This window comes from Solea solea, chromosome 5, assembly GCF_958295425.1.
Source record: "Solea solea chromosome 5, fSolSol10.1, whole genome shotgun sequence".
Classification (NCBI taxonomy): Eukaryota; Metazoa; Chordata; class Actinopteri; order Pleuronectiformes; family Soleidae; genus Solea; species Solea solea.
In genome coordinates, this window is record NC_081138.1 from 31,784,702 (window position 1) to 31,804,442 (window position 19,741).

A 19,741-nucleotide genomic window follows, 5' to 3' on the forward strand; every position below is an offset into this window, starting at 1 on the left:
TCTGATGACATAGAGCAGAATAATCTGATCAGAGCCGCTGAAGTGATCATTATTGTTATATCGTTGATGTAAAGAAAGAAGGTTTTGTCTGAAATGAAAGGGAATCATCATTGTTTTAAGATCATGTGACACACAGACATGACTCAGCAAAAACACGTCATCCTTATACGACACTGAGCGTCAGGGTGACGTGTTTTTGCTGAGTCATGTTTTTCCGCTCAGCTGGGACGATCACCAGCGCCATCATAGAACCATGTGACTTCAAATATCACAGCAAACACACACACAGACACACACGCACACACACGCACACACACAGACAGACACACACACACAAACACACACACACAGACAGAGACACACACACACAAACACACACACACAGACACACACGCACACACACACACACACACACACACACACACACACCTCCATCACTAAGTTCAAATGTCTGATTTTGCGAGTTTGGCTTTTGATAATCTTCATCCAGATTAACCTCAGTGACACTAAGTGACCAGTGAGATAAAGTTTTTAACTTCTGATGAGTCTTCTGATAGTTGCCCATAGAGACAGGAAAACCACACCCTTAAATCTCAAGTCGCTTTTACATATTTTAAGAACTTCTATAAATTCCTTAAATTCTCTTTCAAATCTTTCAAGTGAACTGAATAAAATGTCATTTAACAGAGTTACAACTCCTCTTCAGTCCAGCAGAGACACTCTCACTCATCATCCCTCCATCCACTGTTATTCTCTGTCTCGTCTCATGTGGACCAGACTGTGAACCAGACTGTGGACCAGACTGTGGACCAGACTGTGCTGTGGCCTGGTTCTCGCTCTGACAGCGTCTCCACAGCTGAGGAGAAGCTTCTGTGTCCTCTCTCACTCTTTTGTTCCCTTTGTTTCCACCACAGTGAGACAGAAAAACACAGATAATCCAGCAGACAAGTGAGAGAGAGAGAGAGAGAGGGTGGAGCCAAGCGGGGGCTGTTGGGGCGTCGGGATTATCCAGATTTTTTTTATGTGTGTGAATTATTCAGAGAAAAAAAAAGCTGCATGTTTCCTTTGTTTATGAATTATATTCTCAATATAGTGAATAAAGACGTGAACATGTCCTTAAGATATCGTATGTGTATATATATATATATACATATACGTATATATACATATATATATATATGTATATATACATATATATATATATGTATATATGTATATATATATATATATATATATATATATATATATATCACAACCTGAAAAATCATACATTCATTTCCAGTTCCCGTGGAGAATTTCCAATTTTGAAAATTCCTTGAATTTGGCAACACAAACGTTTCCTTGAACTAAATAGAAAGTTTTTCATGAACTTAAACTTAAACCTCAGCTGTCAACAAATAAAGGGTCAAACATTTGAATAAGCAAACATGTGACTTACTACGATGTTTGGTCGCGTGTGCACGTCACACTCTGAGAGCACGCCTCCACATGTTTGTCAAACAGGAAGTGCTCACACAGGAAGTCATTCACACAGGAAGTCATTCACACAGGAAGTCATTCACACAGGAAGTGACTTAATAGAAAGTGAGTCGAAAGTAAATTTTTAACATTTTCTAAAAAACGTGAATAAAATAAAGCTTTTTTTTCACATCTGAATTCATATTAAATGATGCGTTATTTTTCTTTCGTTCCTAAAGTGTTTAAAATTAAAGTTGAATGAATGAATGAATGAATCTTGCTGTTTTTCTCTTGTATGAACGCGTCTCCTGTATTTGGTGATTTCCATCATTGATCATTGTTTTCTCCACTAATTCATTCATAAAATGTCTGAAAACATTGATGATTGTTTGTCAGAACCTGGAAGTGATGATCAAATATTAAACATATATGTATATATATATATATATATATATATACATATATACATACATATACAAAAAATATTTGACTTTGAATGATGAACCAAAGAAGCAGGAAATGTTGACTTTTAAGAATCAATGTGAATCAATGTCATTTATTCTTCAGTGTCTATTCTTTTCTATCAATAAAGAGAGTGATGTTCACACAGATGAATGAATGAATGAATCTGTGTGATATTTAGAGCATGAATTCTCCGGGTATTGATCCGACCTAGTCAAACTCAATACTGAGTAAAGATGACGGTGGCCCTGAAGGTCAAAACACCATCCATGTTAAGTCACTTAACTTACTTGTTTAACCCTTAGTGTCCTTTTCCCCCCTAAACTTCCTTTTCCTTAACTTCCATGTTTTTACCCTCGACTTCCTTGGATTCTCTGAACATTTTTAGGTCCAGAACCAGCTGAGTGTGATCGCGACCTTTGCCCCAGTGTGACCTGTGTGTGTAAGGTACACTCACACACACACACACACACACACACACACTCAGGGAGTGACCAGAGGCCTCAGGTCAGGAAAAAGAGGAAGGGAGGAGCTGAGGAGGAAGAGGAAGATGACGGAATAAGAGGAAGAAAAAGTGCTGCGTAAACAGTGAGGAGTGAAACCTGCAGCTCAGCACTTGTTGTGAACACATGAGTCCATGGCACATGAATGATTTTATTCAGTCAGAATTAATGGGACAGTTAAGGGGTTTTATTTTGAGTGTGGTTGTTTTCCCAGTTTTAAAGGTCTTTATATTTATTAGATTGAATCACATTTAAAGTCGACAGCTTTGATCTGACATAAAAGGAAACAATAAGTGTTTATTTTAAGATCATGTGATACAAATCAGGACATTTAGCACCTCTGCTGCCTCGTGTGGTCACTTTGTGTCACTTAAATAAATCAGAGTCAAATATTTCAAACACTGACATTAGTGATGCAGGCAGCAGTGTGTGTGTGTGTGTGCGTGTGTGTGTGTGTGTGTGTGTGAGATGTTAAAATCAGACACAGAGACAGACACAAGTATTCATTTCATAGAGACTTTCTCTGAGCTTAACCATAACTACTACTACTAACCTTAACCTTAACCTGAACCGGGTCCTAACCATTCTACTTGTCCTCACTTAATTATTTATGGGGAGTTGATTTTTGTCCACACAAGGAGGACAAGTCTCCATAATGTGACCATTGGGAACAGATTTAGGTCCCCACAACATGAGTAATACCTGAAAACACACACACACACACACACAAACTTGTTTTGAACCTTTAGTGAGGACACCTCATAGACATAATGCATTCCCTAACACACTAATCTTAACCATCATAACTAACCATAACCATCACAACTAACCTTAACCATCACAACTAACCTTAACAATCATAACTAATCTTAACCCTCACAACTAACCATAACCATCACAACTAACCTTAACCATCATAACTAACCTTAACCATCATAACTAACGTTAACCATCATAACTAATCTTAACCATCACAACTAACCTTAACCATCATAACTAACCTTAACATCACAACTAACCAAAACCATCACAGCCAACCTTAACTATCACAACTAACCTTAACAATCATAACTAACTTTAACCATCACAACTAACCTTAACAATCATAACTAACCTTGACCATCACCACTAACCGTAACAATCACAACTAACCTTAACCATCACAACTAACCTTAACAATCATAACTAACCTTGACCATCACCACTAACCGTAACAATCACAACTAACCTTAACCATCACAACTAACCGTAACAATCACAACTAACCTTAACCATCACAACTAACCTTAACAATCATTACTAACCTTAACCATCACAACTAACCATAGCCACCACAACTAACCTTAACCATCACAACTAACCATAGCCACCACAACTAACCTTAACCATCATAACTAACCATAGCCACCACAGCTAACCTTAACCATCATAATTAATCTTAACCACCACAACTAACCTTAACCATCACAACTAACCTTAACCATCATAACTAACCTTAACATCACAACTAACCTTAACCATCACAACTAAACTTAACCATCATAACTAACCTTAACCATCACAGCTAACCGTACCCATCATAACTAACCTTAACCATAATACAAATACAAGAACATGTGTGAAGCTGCTGCTGCTGCTGTTGCTGCTGGAGGAGGATTTACCTTCATGTCGTTGACGATGGCCTGGAACAGGCCCCCGAGGGCCCCGCACTCCCGCTCCACCGTCTCCATGTTCGCCAGATCCACCATTCACCGGAATGTGCAGGGGCAGCGCGCGCTTCACTGCGCGCTACCGACGACAACCGGGAGAGAAAAGAGGAGGAAGAAAAAATAAAGGTATATTCCCACAAAATCCGAAAAATCGGACTCCGCTATTTGTTTTATCCTTTAAAGGACGAGGAGATGAAGAGGAGGAGGAGGAGGAGGAGGAGACAAACGGCTCCTGCTGCGGTTTGTATCGAGCGAAGAGAAGATGTGACAGAGGAGAGATGCTCGCTCTCTCTCTCTCTCTCTCTCTCTCTGTCTCTGTCTCTCTCTCTCTCTCTGTCTCTCTGTCTCTGTCTCTGTCTCTCTCTCTCTCTCTCTCTCTGTCTGTCTCTCTCTCTCTCTCTCTCTGTCTGTCTGTCTCTCTCTGTCTGTCTCTCTCTCTCTCTCTCTGTCTGTCTCTCTCTCAGCTGTGTATCGGGGTGAACATGTTTGGCGCAGACAGAAGCGCAGACGCATGTGAGAGGTGTGTGTGTGTGTGTGTGTGTGTGCGTGTGTGTGTAGAGGAAGGCTGTGATTGGTGCAGAGGCGGTGGACTCAGCTCAGCGGTGCAGACAGTAACACGATCCGTGTAACTGCACACACACACACACACACACACACACAAGAAAACACACACACACACACATACATGTCCTCATACAGCATCCCTAGTGAGGACACTGTCAAAATCTCGTACTTCATCCTACCGACGCTGCAGTACACGTGTCCGGCCTGTAGGTGGCGCTGTGGCGCTGCTGCAGCAAAACTGGAGACATGCACTGAGCATGTGCAAGTTTTAGAAGAAGTAAACAACGTGAAGAATCACCGACACCAAGAGAGAATGAAGAGAACGTGACAGTTTAAAGCAACAGAAATGTTTTTATTATTTTAGCGTCAATTTCTGTCAAATAAAATCAATGGACCTGAACACTGACATGGAGATGATTCACTGACTAAAATCCCTCTGCACTGACGACCCCTGACCCCTGACCCCTGACCCCACCTGAGTTTCTGGAAAACACAAACATTTATAAATGTGGTATTTTATTTTATTTGCATTTTTATTTTAGTACGATTGTTATTACAGTTTATTTACTTTCTGCTCATTTCATGGCAACATACTGTGTGTGTGTGTGTGAGCGAGAGAGAGAGTGCTGCCATCTAGTGGTTAATGTAGGCACATGCATTTACACTAATAATCAAATAGTGTGTGTCTGTTTGTGTGTGTGTTTGTCACTGTAAACACACACACACAGTGTGAAGTGTTTACTTTGTGGTAAAAGTGGATTAAATTGTGGATTAAATTGACAGACAGACAGACAGACAGACAGACAGACGACTTTATTAATCCCTTTGGGAGGTTCCCTCGGGGAAATGAACAGCTCCAACATCCACACACAGCACTGTTAAAATTAGAGTCACACTTTACAGGAGAGTGGAAAGAGAAACACCCCAGGTACCAAACACCATACAATATAGAAGAGAATCAAATAAGGTAAAAATGAACAATGCTATATATATATATATATATATATATGTATACATATATACACACATAAACACACACACACACATATATATATGTATACATATATATATATATATATATATATATATGTATATACACACATGCCAGTTTGATGACCCCGGGGGACAAACGAGTCCCCGAGCCTGTTGGTCCTGTACTTTGGGACAAGCAACCTGTTTGTGGATTAGATGTTAAATGTGTCCTGGTCTGTACAGTCAGGTTTTATTTTGTAAACTTTATTGGAATTGTAAAATGAATCACTTTAATTAACATCTTCACGCATTCATTTAATTATTCATCGTCTCGTGCGCGCGCGCGCGTGTGTGTATGTGTGTGTGTGATATCCTCCTGTGAGGAGCTTGTGGCTCCAGTTTGTCTCAGCCAATCAGCGGCCAGGGTCAGGTCACTGCCCCGCCCTCGCGCGGACGCCATTGGCTGAGTTGTCATATGTAATGGTGTTATGGGCGGAGTCAGAGATGCCACGGTGAGGTGAGTTTACGCCTCCCCTGATGGGACGTGAACAGGAGCAGCAGCAGCAGCAGAGCCAGCACCTGATCCTGATCCTGATCCTGAACCAGAACCAGACTGTGACTCAGCAGGTGAGCGAGCCTCGGTTTAATCGGCGCTAAAAGCCCGCACGTTTGTTTGTTTACCGGAACTGTGCATAATATGCGTACGCTTACGTAACGTACGTAAAGTTCTAAAGATGTAACCCGTGCGAGACTTTGAACCCTAACAACGTGGTTTTTATCACAAACTACGTTTATTTATATATATATATATATATATATAGATATATACATATCTATATATATACATATATATATATATATAACAACTTTATTGCAACACGGTTACAGTACAGACGGGATTTAAAGAGTGAACAAACAAGCAGAGGAAATAAAACTTTGCCAGGGTAGCTGATGAGTTATTAAAAAGACCAAACACTGACAGTCTTAATTGCCTTTTTGTTGTTAGAGCCAGAAATCAAAGAAATATAATGCACAACTTCATGGGTAAAAGGGACAAAATTAGGTTTTTTACCACTGAATTTACATTTATGAATATGGACTTTTGCCAATAGAATCGATACATTTATAATGAAGTACATATTCTCTCTATTTTGAGTTCTATAAAAGCAAAATACCACATTCTCCCATAATAAAACAAAGTCTTTATAAATAAGGTCAATGATGAATCTGCTGAAGTTTTGCCAAAATGATCTGGTGTGTGAACAAAACCAAAGTATGTCAAACACTTTATATTTATGTCTCTTTTAAATGAGCAGCATAATATCGGTGAATGATTTTCATCGATACTTCTTTCACCTTGTTTACTATCATGTATTTGTTAGCAATCAACCAAACTACGTTCATGTGTAGTGCAGCCGTCAGTGACGTCATCAGCGAGACCGCAGCGCGCAGGCACCGTCAACAAAGTGTAACACCCGAAAAAGATTAAATAATAATAATAATGATCAATAACGTCATCATAATACAGCTATACTGTATTATGATGACGTTATCGACACAGCAGTATCGTCTCTGCTCTAAAATGTATTGATTATTAATAATTAATCAGTTACTAAAATAATTGATTTAGATTTGTGTGATTTTTAATAATCAAAACCAGTTACTGTGATTTTTCAGCTTCTTAAATGTGAATATTTTCTGCTTTCTTTGCTCCATAAAACAAAGAAATCATTCACACGGAATGATTTTGGTTTGTGGACAAAAACAAAGACATTTCAGAAAAAAAATGTAACTAAAGAACCAATCAATGAATTATTATAATGAAAATAATCCTGCGTTACAGCCACATTCTAACGTTGTCTGTGAAGAATAAAAAAAAAGATGAATGAAATCAGTGAAGTGCATTTTATTCTGAAAAACCACAGTTTCCACATCTGCTTGTATTGTTTACAGGTGTTATGGTCACGGTTGGAGTCACATGACATATTTATCATAAATCATTTTGTGGATTATATTACCTGTGAGTAGTACAAAGTGCAGTCGTCCACTGCACAGCTGATAACTTTAACGCTTCACCACAGCCATGGAGACGACGAGGACACGAAACCAGCGCGGTACCAAGAGTAAAGCCAGCGAGCAGAGGGAGGAGCCAGCACACTGGGGCAGAGCATGGTGGGTCGTCACATCACATCAGATATGTTCACGTCATCAAACGACTCAGATCATTAAATCATCTACGTCACTTTAAGTCTTTAAGTCCATCTTTAGAACACCATCGCGTCTTTATCTCACTGTGAGACAGGAAACAGGAGCTGCTGGTCCTCTGCTGCCTCGTGTGGTCGCTTTGTGTCACTGAGGTCAATCTGAACAAAGGATTTTAAAAGCCGAAGTGACAAAATCAGACATTAGAACTCAGTGATGGAGGCAGCAGTGGATCAACAACTCCTGTGTGTGTGTGTGTGTGTGTGTGATGTTAAAATCACTGATTTTCTCTCTGGCCTTTGGTGTGTGAGAGTGAGTGTTTTACAAACTTCAGTTTCCTGTCTCACACTGAGATAAAGACGTGAACACGTTCTTAAAGAGTCCGTAGGTTTAGACGGTAGAAAGTTTATGACGTGAGCCTTTTGTTGAACACCTGCAGAGGAAGTCAAACAGAGCAGTCAGGGTTAACCTCCTCTCTGAATGAACCATGTAAGTCAAACATTAAGGTTAGTTTAGGTTAGTTTTGGTTAGTTTAGGTTAGTTTTGGTTCGATGCAGGTGGGTTTGGTGGTTTCTCCAGGACTGTAGTTGTGTTTGTGGTGTTCTTCTCAGGGAGGTGGACTGGTTCTCCCTGATTTCCGTGATCAGCCTCCTGTGCTTCGCCCCCTTCATCGTCTTCTTCTTTGTGATGGCCTGTGATCAGTACCAGTGCTCCGTCACCCAGCCGCTCTTTGACCTGGTCCAGGGAAAGACCACGCTGCTCTCCATCTGGGCCCGCGCTCCCTCCTTCACCTGGTCAGCTGCCAAGATCTACGCCGTCTGGGTGACCTTCCAGGTCAGAGTCTGGAGGAGGAGCTTAGACCAGAGGAAGATTCATGGCTGTGAAAAGCGACCGTTTTCTTTGGGCTGTAAAAGGAATGTAAACAAGCTGAAACTGGTTGTGTTTGTCCCTCAGGTGTTCCTGTACATGTGTGTACCTGATGTTGTCCATAAGGTGATTCCTGGCTACGCAGGTGGAGTTCAGGACGGAGCACGAACTCCTGCTGGTAACACACACACACACACACACACACACACCAGTGTGATGATGGGGATTAGACTGAGTGCAGGGTCAGCTTCCTTGTGAGTGAGTGAGTCCTCTGTCCCATGTGACTCAGGTCCTGAGGTGGTTTTGTCTTGTCAAACCAGGTTTTCTTGTCCGGGTTCTTCATTTAAGGCTCGCTGCTCACCTACTTTCATGATTCTATTACAGCTGAAATAATCCTGTATTCAACTGATTTGAAGCGATTGATTTAAATGATCAACAAAACAACAAAACACACGAGGAAACACGCGACGCTTTGAAGAAAGTAGCACGAGAAAAAGACACAGAACTGAAGTAAAGTTGTGTTATTTGTTTGTGTGTGATTGTTAATGTCGTGGTTTGTGTCGCTTCTGTTTGTTAGGTCTGATTAACAAGTATGAGATCAACGGGCTGCAGAGCTGGATCATCACTCACGTCCTGTGGACACTGAACGCTCACTGTCTCCACTGGTTCCCTCCCACCATCATCTTTGATCACTGGATTCCTCTGATGTGGTGTGCCAACATCCTGGGCTACACTGTGTCCACCTTTGCTTTCATTAAGGCTCATCATTTCCCCACCAACACCGAGGACTGGTGAGGACAGACAATACGTCCTCATTTATGTTTCAGTCCAACAATGTCCAAATGTCCTCACTTTGACTGAATGTCCTCAGTTTGACAAAACGTCCTCATTTTGACTGAATGTTCTCACTTTGACAAAGTGTCAAATTCATTGATTCACAGATGAATGATTATTTACTCTGACTTGTTGTCCTTGTGCTTCTTCTGCAGTAAGTTCACAGGAAACATCTTCTACAACTTCATGATGGGCATCGAGTTCAACCCACGCATCGGGAAGTGGTTCGACTTCAAGCTGTTCTTTAACGGCCGACCCGGCATCGTGGCCTGGACCCTCATCAATCTGTCCTACATGGCCAAGCAGCAAGAACTGTACGGACAAGTCAGCAACTCCATGATCCTGGTCAACGTCCTGCAGGTGAGGAGCAAAAACCACTTCAGCTTCAGGTGGACAGCTGTCCTCACTTTGACAGAATGTCCTCACTTTGACAGAATGTCCTCACTTTGACACTGAATGTCGTCACGTCAGTTCTGTCCTCAGGGGAAACATTAAGTTGAACTGTGATGTGAAACACAGCATAAGACTGAACGTTTGTCCCACATGTCTCGGCCTGAAGGCGGGGGACAGAGATGAAAATGAAAGGAGTGTGTTTGTGTCCTTGTCTTTGAGGCCCTGTACGTCCTGGACTTCTTCTGGAATGAAGCCTGGTACCTGAAGACCATCGACATCTGTCATGACCACTTCGGCTGGTACCTGGGCTGGGGAGACTGTGTGTGGCTGCCGTACCTGTACACACTGCAGGTAACACACCTGTCCACGTTTTACTAACCCAAGTGTCTCCGTGTGTCTCTGCTGGCAGCCATTTTGTTTTCCCTGACAACGGACTCAGACATTTAAATAGACTAGAAGATTCCGCGGATCGTATCTGTGGAATCAACCTTTAAAACTCACTTTAAAGGGAGAGAGAGACTGACTCTTGCAGCTGGTTGCACAAGCCCCTCCCCCTTCCAAACACCTGTCTCTAGCTGTCCAAAACTGGTAAAAAAAACAGAGAAAACAGCGTGTTTTAAAGTCGTCGTATTTTAACAACGTTTAATGACAGAGAGTAAATGTTTGGTGTGTGAGCGTCAGGAGGCTTTAAGCCACTCCCACGTTTACATCTGTGACAAACAGGTTTGAACTGACAGAGAAACGACAGTTTTAACATGGGAGTGAATGGGAGGTTTGAGCAGAACTCTCTAAGAAAAACGAATGAAAACAACACACAGGTTACACAACAACCACACAACAAACTGTCTGTGTGAGTTGTCAATTGTGGGCGGGATTTTTGTCATTTTCATGTGCCACTCTAACGGCGCAACACACACTCATTATAAAATCTGAAAAAACTTAAACTGCGATTGTTTAAAAACAAAAACGTTGACTTAGGTGAGAAAAGTCATGTGACCCGTTTAAAGTTGTAACCACGTTTAATCACGTCAGTAGGACAACACTGCGACGCTCCAAAGTGGGCGGGGTTCTGATCACTTCCCATTCATGTGTATGTGGAAGTTCTCATTGCAACAACAGGATGTGTGTGTGTTTGGTTCTGCAGGGTCTGTACCTGGTGTATCACCCGGTCCAGCTCACTAACATCCAGGCTCTGGCCGTCCTGTCGCTCGGTCTCGCCGGTTACTACGTCTTCCGCTCCACCAACCGCCAGAAGGACTTGTTCCGCCGCACGGAGGGCGCCTGCTCCATCTGGGGCCGCAAGCCGACGTACATCGAGTGCTCGTACCGCTCCAGTGACGGCGGCGCCCACCGCAGCAAACTCATGACGTCGGGCTTCTGGGGCGTCGCCCGACACTTCAACTACACCGGCGACCTGATGGGGTCCCTGGCCTACTGCGCCGCCTGCGGCTTTGGACACGCGCTGCCGTACTTCTACATCGTCTACATGACCATCCTGCTGGTGCACCGCTGCGTGCGCGACGAACACCGCTGCAGCAGCAAGTACGGCAAAGACTGGACACGCTACACAGACGCTGTTCCGTACCGGCTCATCCCTGGACTGTTCTGAGACCGGACTCTGGAGGAACCCGCACCACGTCCTTCCCCAACGACAGATCTACAGAATCAGCAGTTTATTTCTCTGCCTCGGTTCAGGCATTTTAAATAAAAAACACTTTCTTTGTGACGTCAATCACGCGACGCTGAGACATTCCAACGATGATTCCAACATTCCATCCTCACTTTGACACAATGTCTTTGCTTTCATGAAAATGTCCTCAAAATAAATCCATGTTAAAACAGAATGTCCTCACTGTGAAAAAGACAAAAATGTACATGAAATCAGTCAATATGGATTTTTGTTCAGTACTTAGACAAAGAAGCATTTTTGTGGAATTAACCTTTAAAACAATAAAGTCGACCTTTAAATGTTTCTTCTCATACAAACTCATGTTAAACCGTGAGAAAGTCTTGGTGAACATTTTGAAACTTGAATGATGCGTCTAAGTGAACGTATGAATGAGTTGAAAAAATGTCTTCGTTTATTCCCATGGGAAAAAATCGCAGAAAAAGTTGAATAATTCAGAAAATATTGAATATTTCGAGATAACTGAATATGTCCGATTGATTCCTTGTTGAGTCTGAAGTTTGAATATGATGAAAACTGGAAAAGGAGTTACGTGTCACATAATAATTAAGTTTAAAGAACTGGTAGAAGATTATTAATAATCCCACGAATAATCTGGAGGAAGAACCTGGGTTCCTTGCACTAAGTGTTCAGCGGCCCTCATATGTGGATTAACATGGACTACAAAAAATCTTAATTTTGAGACGTACCCTTAAAAAACGGGCGATTCACGTGACAGTTGGGACACGCCCACAGTGCCGTGCTGCAGCGCCACTAGATGACAGTGTCACTACCTGATCTGAACACTGAGAACAGCCTTCATAACAGGAAGTAGCCGCACTATCACACGTGTGTAGAAGGTAAAAATTAAAGCTTATAAAACTAAAAACATTTTATTGCCGATCAGGTTTCAAAACTGACTTCTTGTTGTTTGACGTATAAACTTAAAAAAATAAATATTTCAAATATTACGACGTGAAAAATGAGACGTAACTGACACATTATTTAAGAGTGAATAAAACAAAGCTGTTCAGTGCACGGGTTCACATCCCAACATGTCCCCTTTCTTATGTGCTTTTTAGAATTCACCACTAGGGGGCAGCAGATCACAGTTAATGCCAACGAGCTGCACATGTGTTTGTGAGCAGCGGTTCTGTCAAAGAATGAATGTATGAATATGAAGAGTTTATTAAAACATGAACTCCGAACAATGAAATAAACTCTACTCTATCAAAATGTCATTTCTTTTAAAACAATTCCTATTCTGAAACATTTGAGAAATGATTTGACTTTTTATCCAGATAAACCTCAACACTTCCAATTTTTTTGTGATATTAAAGGGATGAAAACATTTCGGCTTTATTTATTAATGTATTCACGTTTAAATCTGCTGAAACTTATTCATTGACTTTATTTAAGGTTTTTGTTTTTTCATCAGATTCATTTCAACTCAACATCAATGACTTTGTTTCACTTAAATCTCATATATTTCAAAAAGAAAAGAACAAATGTTTCTCTCACTGATTATGATCACACAAGATAAGATAAGATAAGATAAGATAGTCCTTTATTTGTCCACTGCAGTGGGGACATTTACAATGTTACAGCAGCAAGACAGTAAAGATAAAGATAATAAACATGCATGACAAAAAAGAAAATTACAATATAAAAAGATATTAACACTTAGACTATAAAAAAATAAATAGTTAAAATAGAATGTAGAATGTACATAATAGACAGTTAGCAGACATCAGTGGTGAACCATGAGCACTACAGCTGGGCCTTCGCCTGGTAGAAGTTAGCAGTTACTGTAGAAGTTAGCAGTTACTGTAGAGGTTAGCAGTTATAGTAGAAGTTAGCAGTTACTGTAGAAGTTAGCAGTTATAGTAGAAGTTAGCAGTTACTGTAGAAGTTAGCAGTTACTGTAGAGGTTAGCGGTTATAGTAGAATTAGCAGTTACTGTAGAAGTTAGCAGTTATAGTAGAAGTTAGCAGTTACTGTAGAGGTTAGCAGTTATAGTAGAAGTTAGCAGTTATAGTAGAAGTTAGCAGTTATAGTAGAAGTTAGCAGTTATAGTAGAAGTTAGCAGTTACTGTAGAGGTTAGCGGTTATAGTAGAAGTTAGCAGTTATAGTAGAAGTTAGCAGTTACTGTAGAGGTTAGCGGTTATAGTAGAAGTTAGCAGTTATAGTAGAAGTTAGCAGTTACTGTAGAGGTTAGCGGTTATAGTAGAAGTTAGCAGTTATAGTAGAAGTTAGCAGTTACTGTAGAGGTTAGCGGTTATAGTAGAAGTTAGCAGTTACTGTAGAAGTTAGCAGTTATAGTAGAAGTTAGCAGTTACTGTAGAGGTTAGCAGTTATAGTAGAAGTTAGCAGTTATAGTAGAAGTTAGCAGTTATAGTAGAAGTTAGCAGTTATAGTAGAAGTTAGCAGTTACTGTAGAGGTTAGCGGTTATAGTAGAAGTTAGCAGTTATAGTAGAAGTTAGCAGTTACTGTAGAGGTTAGCGGTTATAGTAGAAGTTAGCAGTTATAGTAGAAGTTAGCAGTTACTGTAGAGGTTAGCGGTTATAGTAGAAGTTAGCAGTTATAGTAGAAGTTAGCAGTTACTGTAGAGGTTAGCAGTTATAGTAGAAGTTAGCAGATGAGAATATCTCAGTGCTCAGTGCTTTTCTGTGCTCTTGCTTTTTCATCTCATTTCATTCTTGCAATGAGAAAACCGTGCCTGTCTTTTACTAGTTCTGTCTGCAGTGGGCCAGCAGGGGGCGCACACAGCTCACTCAGCATCATGTCAGGAAGGACCTCATACAACCCTAAACTATCTCTTTAAGTGAAGTTTGAATCAGACACTACATCTGCAGCAGATCCTCGGCTGCTGCTCTGTAACGACCTCTGACTGGAGCATAAATAACACGAGTGAACGTCCAAGCGTTTTCAAAGTGGACTGAAGAAGAAGAAGAAGAAGAAGAAGCTGACTGAGCCTGTGTTCTCGTCCCTCACTAATTAGCTGACTGGTCTGAAGTGGATCTAACGATGATTGAAACTGCAGCAGAGCCTCACGTGGCTCCTAATAGCTTTCTGTTCAATAAATCACAAGAGCCAATCACTCTTCCATTACCTTCAATCACAATCACCACAATCACCAAGCATTAAGACGCTGCTCAGACCAAACACCATGACATCAATGCAGTGTGTGCTCCTCAGGTCAAATGGCATTTGGTTTAACCCTATATAAAATAATATATACATATATATGTATGTATATCTATCTATCTATATATACATATAGATAGATATATATATATATATATATAGATATATATGTATATATATCTATATATACATATACTGTATATATAGATATATATATATACATATATATATCTATATATATACATATACTGTATATATATATATATCTATATATACATATATATCTATATATATATATATCTATACTGTATATACTGTATATATATATATACAGTATATATGTATCTATATATACATATACTGTATATACTGTGTATATATATATACAGTATATATGTATCTATATATACATATACTGTATATACTGTGTATATATATATATACAGTATATATGTATCTATATATATATCTATATATACATATACTGTATATACTGTATATATATATATATATAAGTTGTTTGATACGTTAAGCACTCATGCTGAGCTCAGTTGTTTCCTGCTTCATTATTAACTTTGACCTTTGAATGTCGGTTCCTGTGCCAACACTGAGCCAAAGAACCGGAGCCAGAAATAAAGTCGTGCCACATGTTACATTTCCAGAAATAAAGAACATATGTTACATTTTCTGACCAGCGCGCACACGCACACGCGCACACACACACACACACACACACACACACACACACACACGGACAGCTAAAAAGCGCCAGGCTTCTCCACACACAGGGAAGCCCCGCCCCCCCCTCCCTCGCAGTAATTGTCTCTCACTCACCCTCCTCACCTTCATCCACGGGGACGGAGCCAAACACACAATCTCGTCCCCGCCCTTAAAGGCATAGTTTTTGGAGGCGTGGCTGCACAGTGCTCAGTATGACCGTTCACACCACGCCCCCCTTTATTCAAATACACACTGACTTCATTTAAAAAAAAATTTAGTTTGAGTGAAAACATGAGTAAGTGAATTGCTTGTGACTGAAGCCACGCCCGTCTTTTTCTTTTCTGTGTTCAAAAAAGTTGCCTCGTAAAAACACGCCGTTGTTTCAGGAAATATTTGTGTCCGCACGGAAAATGACTCAAAAAACGCTGCAGTACATATGACAGGACTGTAGGTGGCGCTGTGACGTTACACCACACACAGAGAAGAAGACGTTTGACACAAATAATGTCTGTTTGTTTACGTCTCATGACGTGTCCTTGTGACGTCTCGTGTCCTTGTGACGTCTCTTGTCCTCGTGACGTCTCGTGTCCTTGTGACGTCTCGTGTCCTTGTGACCTCTCGTGTCTTTTTGTGCTGACGTGTCCTTGTGACGTCTCGTGTCTTTTCACACTGACGTGTCCTTGTGACGTCTCGTGTCTTTTCACACTGACGTGTCCTTGTGACGTCTCTTGTCCTCGTGACGTCTCGTGTCTTTTTGTGCTCTCTTGTCCTCGTGACGTCTCGTGTCTTTTTGTGCTGACGTGTCCTTGTGACGTCTCGTGTCTTTTTGTGCTGACGTGTCCTTGTGACGTCTCTTGTCCTCGTGACGTCTCGTGTCCTCGTGACATCTCGTCAGCTGGGAATATGACGTCATCGTATTCTGTCTCCATGGAAACGCGAGGCCTGCATATTCAAAAACCGTCCATAAGACGCCGTCTCCGCGTGGACGGACTCTGAATGAACGATCTGACCCATAGGTTGTTTTGTTGTCAGCGCTTCCTTTCTCCACTTCCTGTTTCCTGTCTGGCCAGTGTCATGGTGTGTGTGTGTGTGTTCACTCGTGACTTCCTCTGTGGTTGAAAAACTATGATCATTAAAGGGATAGTTCAGGTTATTTGTCGCTGTGATGTTAAAATCACTGCTCTGGAAACAAACTTTAAAAAATCTGGACTTTCAGTCAAAACAGAAACAAAAGACCTGGACTGACGACGTCAGGGAGCTGCAAGGGATTGTGGGAAATGTTGTCATGTTTGTTTGTCCTGTGTGTGTTTTGAGAACGTCGTCAGTAACGGTGACGCGTCGTGATGATGACGTGTTTTTTTTGGAGCAGACTCCGTTGATGATTCACTGCTCATATTTTTAATGTGTGTGTGTGTGTGTGTGTGTGTGTGTGTGTGTGTACACAACTTATACTCACATTATTTGTACTGGCACAGCTGTGGCCACCAATTTATGTTTTCACAGTAGCTTTAGTCTGAGTCTTGGCTTTAAGGCAGGATTTGTTTGTGTTTGATCAATAACTCCACACTGACCTTATATTTGTAGCAGGGTGTAAATCCACGTCCAGCTCCTCCTGCTGCTGCTCCTCCCGCTGCTGCTCCTCCCGCTGCTGCTCCTTAAAGTCAAAGACGTCCGACCAAGAAAACGCTCCCCTGCAAACACACAGACACACAGTGTGATACTGTACATTAACGCCATGGTTTGTTGATAAGTTTGTGGTTTAAATTCTATTACTGTGTTATTAACACACTATTACTGTGTTATTACCACACTATTACTGTGTTATTGCCACACTATTACTGTGTTATAACACTATTACTGCGTTGTTGTTGCCACACTATTACTGTGTTATTACACTATTACTGCGTTGTTGTTGCCACACTATTACTGTGTTATTGCCACACTATTACTGCGTTATTGCCACACTATTACTGTTATTACCCCACACTATTACTGCGTTATTGCCACACTATTACTGTTATTACCCCACACTATTACTGCGTTATTGCCACACTATTACTGTGTTATTACCACACTATTACTGCGTTATTGCCACACTATTACTGTGTTATTACCACACTATTACTGCGTTATTGCCACAATATTACTGCGTTATTACCACACTATTACTGTGTTGTTGTTGCCACACTATTACTGCGTTATTGCCACACTATTAATGCATTATTGTCACACTATTACTGTGTTATTACCACACTATTACTGCATTACTGTCACACTATTACTGTGTTATTACCACACTATTACTGCGTTATTGCCACAATATTACTGCGTTATTACCACACTATTATTGTGTTGTTGTTGCCACACTATTACTGCGTTATTGCCACACTATTAATGCATTATTGTCACACTATTACTGTGTTATTACCACACTATTACTGCATTACTGTCACACTATTACTGTTTTATTACCACACTATTATATTTTTTAGGTTTAATGTAGAATTTTTTCCATTTTGCGAGAACTTAAATGAAACACAATCATCAGCTCGTTGAAAATTGACAAATGAATGTAATGTAGACCCTCCCCCTCTACAGCCCCACCCCCAATTTCCCCCAAGGCCCCCAAGCTCCCTGAACACGCCCCTGCAGCAGCAGCAGCAGCGGCGACTTTGATCAAGGACATGTCCCCGTTGGTGCTTTTTGTCCCTCGTCCAAATTTCCACACTTGAGAACGTGATTGAGTCCATCATCCATCATCCATCATCTATCCATCCATCCATCCATCCATCAATCCATCATCTATCAATCATCCATCCATCATCTATTCTTCATCCATCCATCATCTATCCATCTGACCATCCATCATCCAACTGTACACCCATCCATCCGTCTATCCATCATCCATCCATAATCAATCCATCTGTCCATCCATCCGTCCATCAATCATCCATCCATCAATCATCCATAATCCATCCATCTGTCCATCCATCCGTCCATCAATCATCCATCCATCCATAATCCATAATCCATAATCCATAATCCATCCATCCATCCATCCATCCGTCCATCAATCATCCATCCATCCATCCATAATCCATCCATCTGTGCATCCATCCGTCCATCAATCATCCAACCATCCGTCCATCAATCATCCATCCATCCGTCCGTCCCCTCCTCCCACTCATTAGTTTATCTTCTCTCTCCTCGGTCTAAATGTATTGTGGTGAATGTTAATGTTCCCACACTGTGTGTGTGTGTGTGTGTGTGTGTGTGTGTGTGGTCAGTCCACAGGTCCATTAGCCTGATGGAGTTTCTATTAAATTAGAGTCTCTCTCTCTCTCTCCCTCTCTCCCTCTCTCTCTCTCTCTCTCGCTGTCTCTCTCTCTCTCTCTCTCTCAATCACATTAGTGCTCTTATCTCATTTGCCGAGGCTTTGTGGGCGCGGGGAGGGAGGGAGGGGGTGGAGTTATGACCTGAGAGCGGACATGGACAAGCTCTTGTAAATGCAGAGAAGCAGGAAAGAACAGCTGATGTGTATCTGGACCAGAGTGAGTACCAGGTCCGGTTCTACACAGCTGTGGGGAGTCAAGGGGCGGGGGAGGGGCCATAACAGCCCATTCTCATTGGTCAATGAGTCCAGTTTAAACATGGACTCAGGCCGCCTGGTTTGATTTAGATTTTCTCCACATAAAGTAAATAACGACATTTTTAGGCTCAGGTCAGAGTACGTCTGCAGGAAATGAATGTGAGTCAATGTAATGTCCTCCGAAGTGTGTGTGTGTGTGTGCGTGTGTGCATGTGCGTGTGTGTGTGTGTGTGCCCTGATATACAGTCGTTCATCACCTGAACAGAGAAATCCTATCGCTGCCAAAAGTGCATTATAAGAGTTGTCTGCACATGGAGAGCAAGTGTCACCTTGGACAATTTAAGAGGGATGTTTCCTTACTCAGCTGCACACACACACACACACACACACACACACGCTGGTTTTGCAGTCTTTGTGAGGACCCTCATAGACATGCATTCCCTCTCCTCTTATTCTAACCTTCACATCACAGCTGAAAGCCAAACCCTAAAACCAGGTTTAAAAACACGTCCATCTGCATGTCCTCACTCTGTATGACGATGACAATGTTTGGTCCTCACAACGCCACAGACACAAGAACACACACACACAGACGGACACAGCAGACGCCATCAGTACATCAGTGTGTCTGTGACCACGACGCAAACCTTCAT

General features: G+C 41.3%; 2 protein-coding genes across 3 annotated transcripts in view; one reads left to right on the plus strand and one right to left on the minus strand.

The window, feature by feature from the left end:
• Positions 1 to 5,263, minus strand: part of mtss1lb (MTSS I-BAR domain containing 2b) — a 27,858-nt gene extending 22,595 nt beyond the window's left edge. Inside the window, exon 1 of the mRNA XM_058629992.1 lies at positions 4,085 to 5,263. Within this exon, the coding sequence (XP_058485975.1) occupies positions 4,085 to 4,171 (87 nt within the window). The 5' untranslated portion in view covers positions 4,172 to 5,263. The remainder of the gene's footprint in view (positions 1 to 4,084) is intronic.
• A 924-nt stretch (positions 5,264 to 6,187) lies between these two features.
• On the plus strand, positions 6,188 to 11,936 carry dhcr7 (7-dehydrocholesterol reductase). Of its 2 annotated transcripts, none has more exons than XM_058630404.1 (8): positions 6,188 to 6,295; positions 7,750 to 7,840; positions 8,482 to 8,704; positions 8,825 to 8,915; positions 9,315 to 9,528; positions 9,727 to 9,931; positions 10,184 to 10,315; positions 11,109 to 11,936. In XM_058630404.1, exons 2-8 carry the CDS (start codon positions 7,752 to 7,754, stop codon positions 11,571 to 11,573), a joined length of 1,419 nt encoding a protein of 472 aa, XP_058486387.1. In that variant the 5' UTR covers positions 6,188 to 6,295; positions 7,750 to 7,751; the 3' UTR covers positions 11,574 to 11,936. The 2 variants fall into 2 exon arrangements, with proteins under 2 accessions (XP_058486387.1, XP_058486388.1); XM_058630405.1 differs by lacking the exon at positions 6,188 to 6,295 and adding an exon at positions 6,643 to 7,136.
• The last annotated feature ends 7,805 nt before the right edge of the window (positions 11,937 to 19,741 follow it).

Bases quoted from the DNA above. Each gene is read 5' to 3' on its own strand.
- dhcr7 (XM_058630404.1), top strand. From the start codon at position 7,752: ATGGAGACGACGAGGACACGAAACCAGCGCGGTACCAAGAGTAAAGCC. The intron at 8,916-9,314 runs GTAACACACACA...TCTGTTTGTTAG, and splicing joins CGGAGCACGAACTCCTGCTG to GTCTGATTAACAAGTATGAG. The intron at 9,932-10,183 runs GTGAGGAGCAAA...CTTGTCTTTGAG, and splicing joins TCCTGGTCAACGTCCTGCAG to GCCCTGTACGTCCTGGACTT.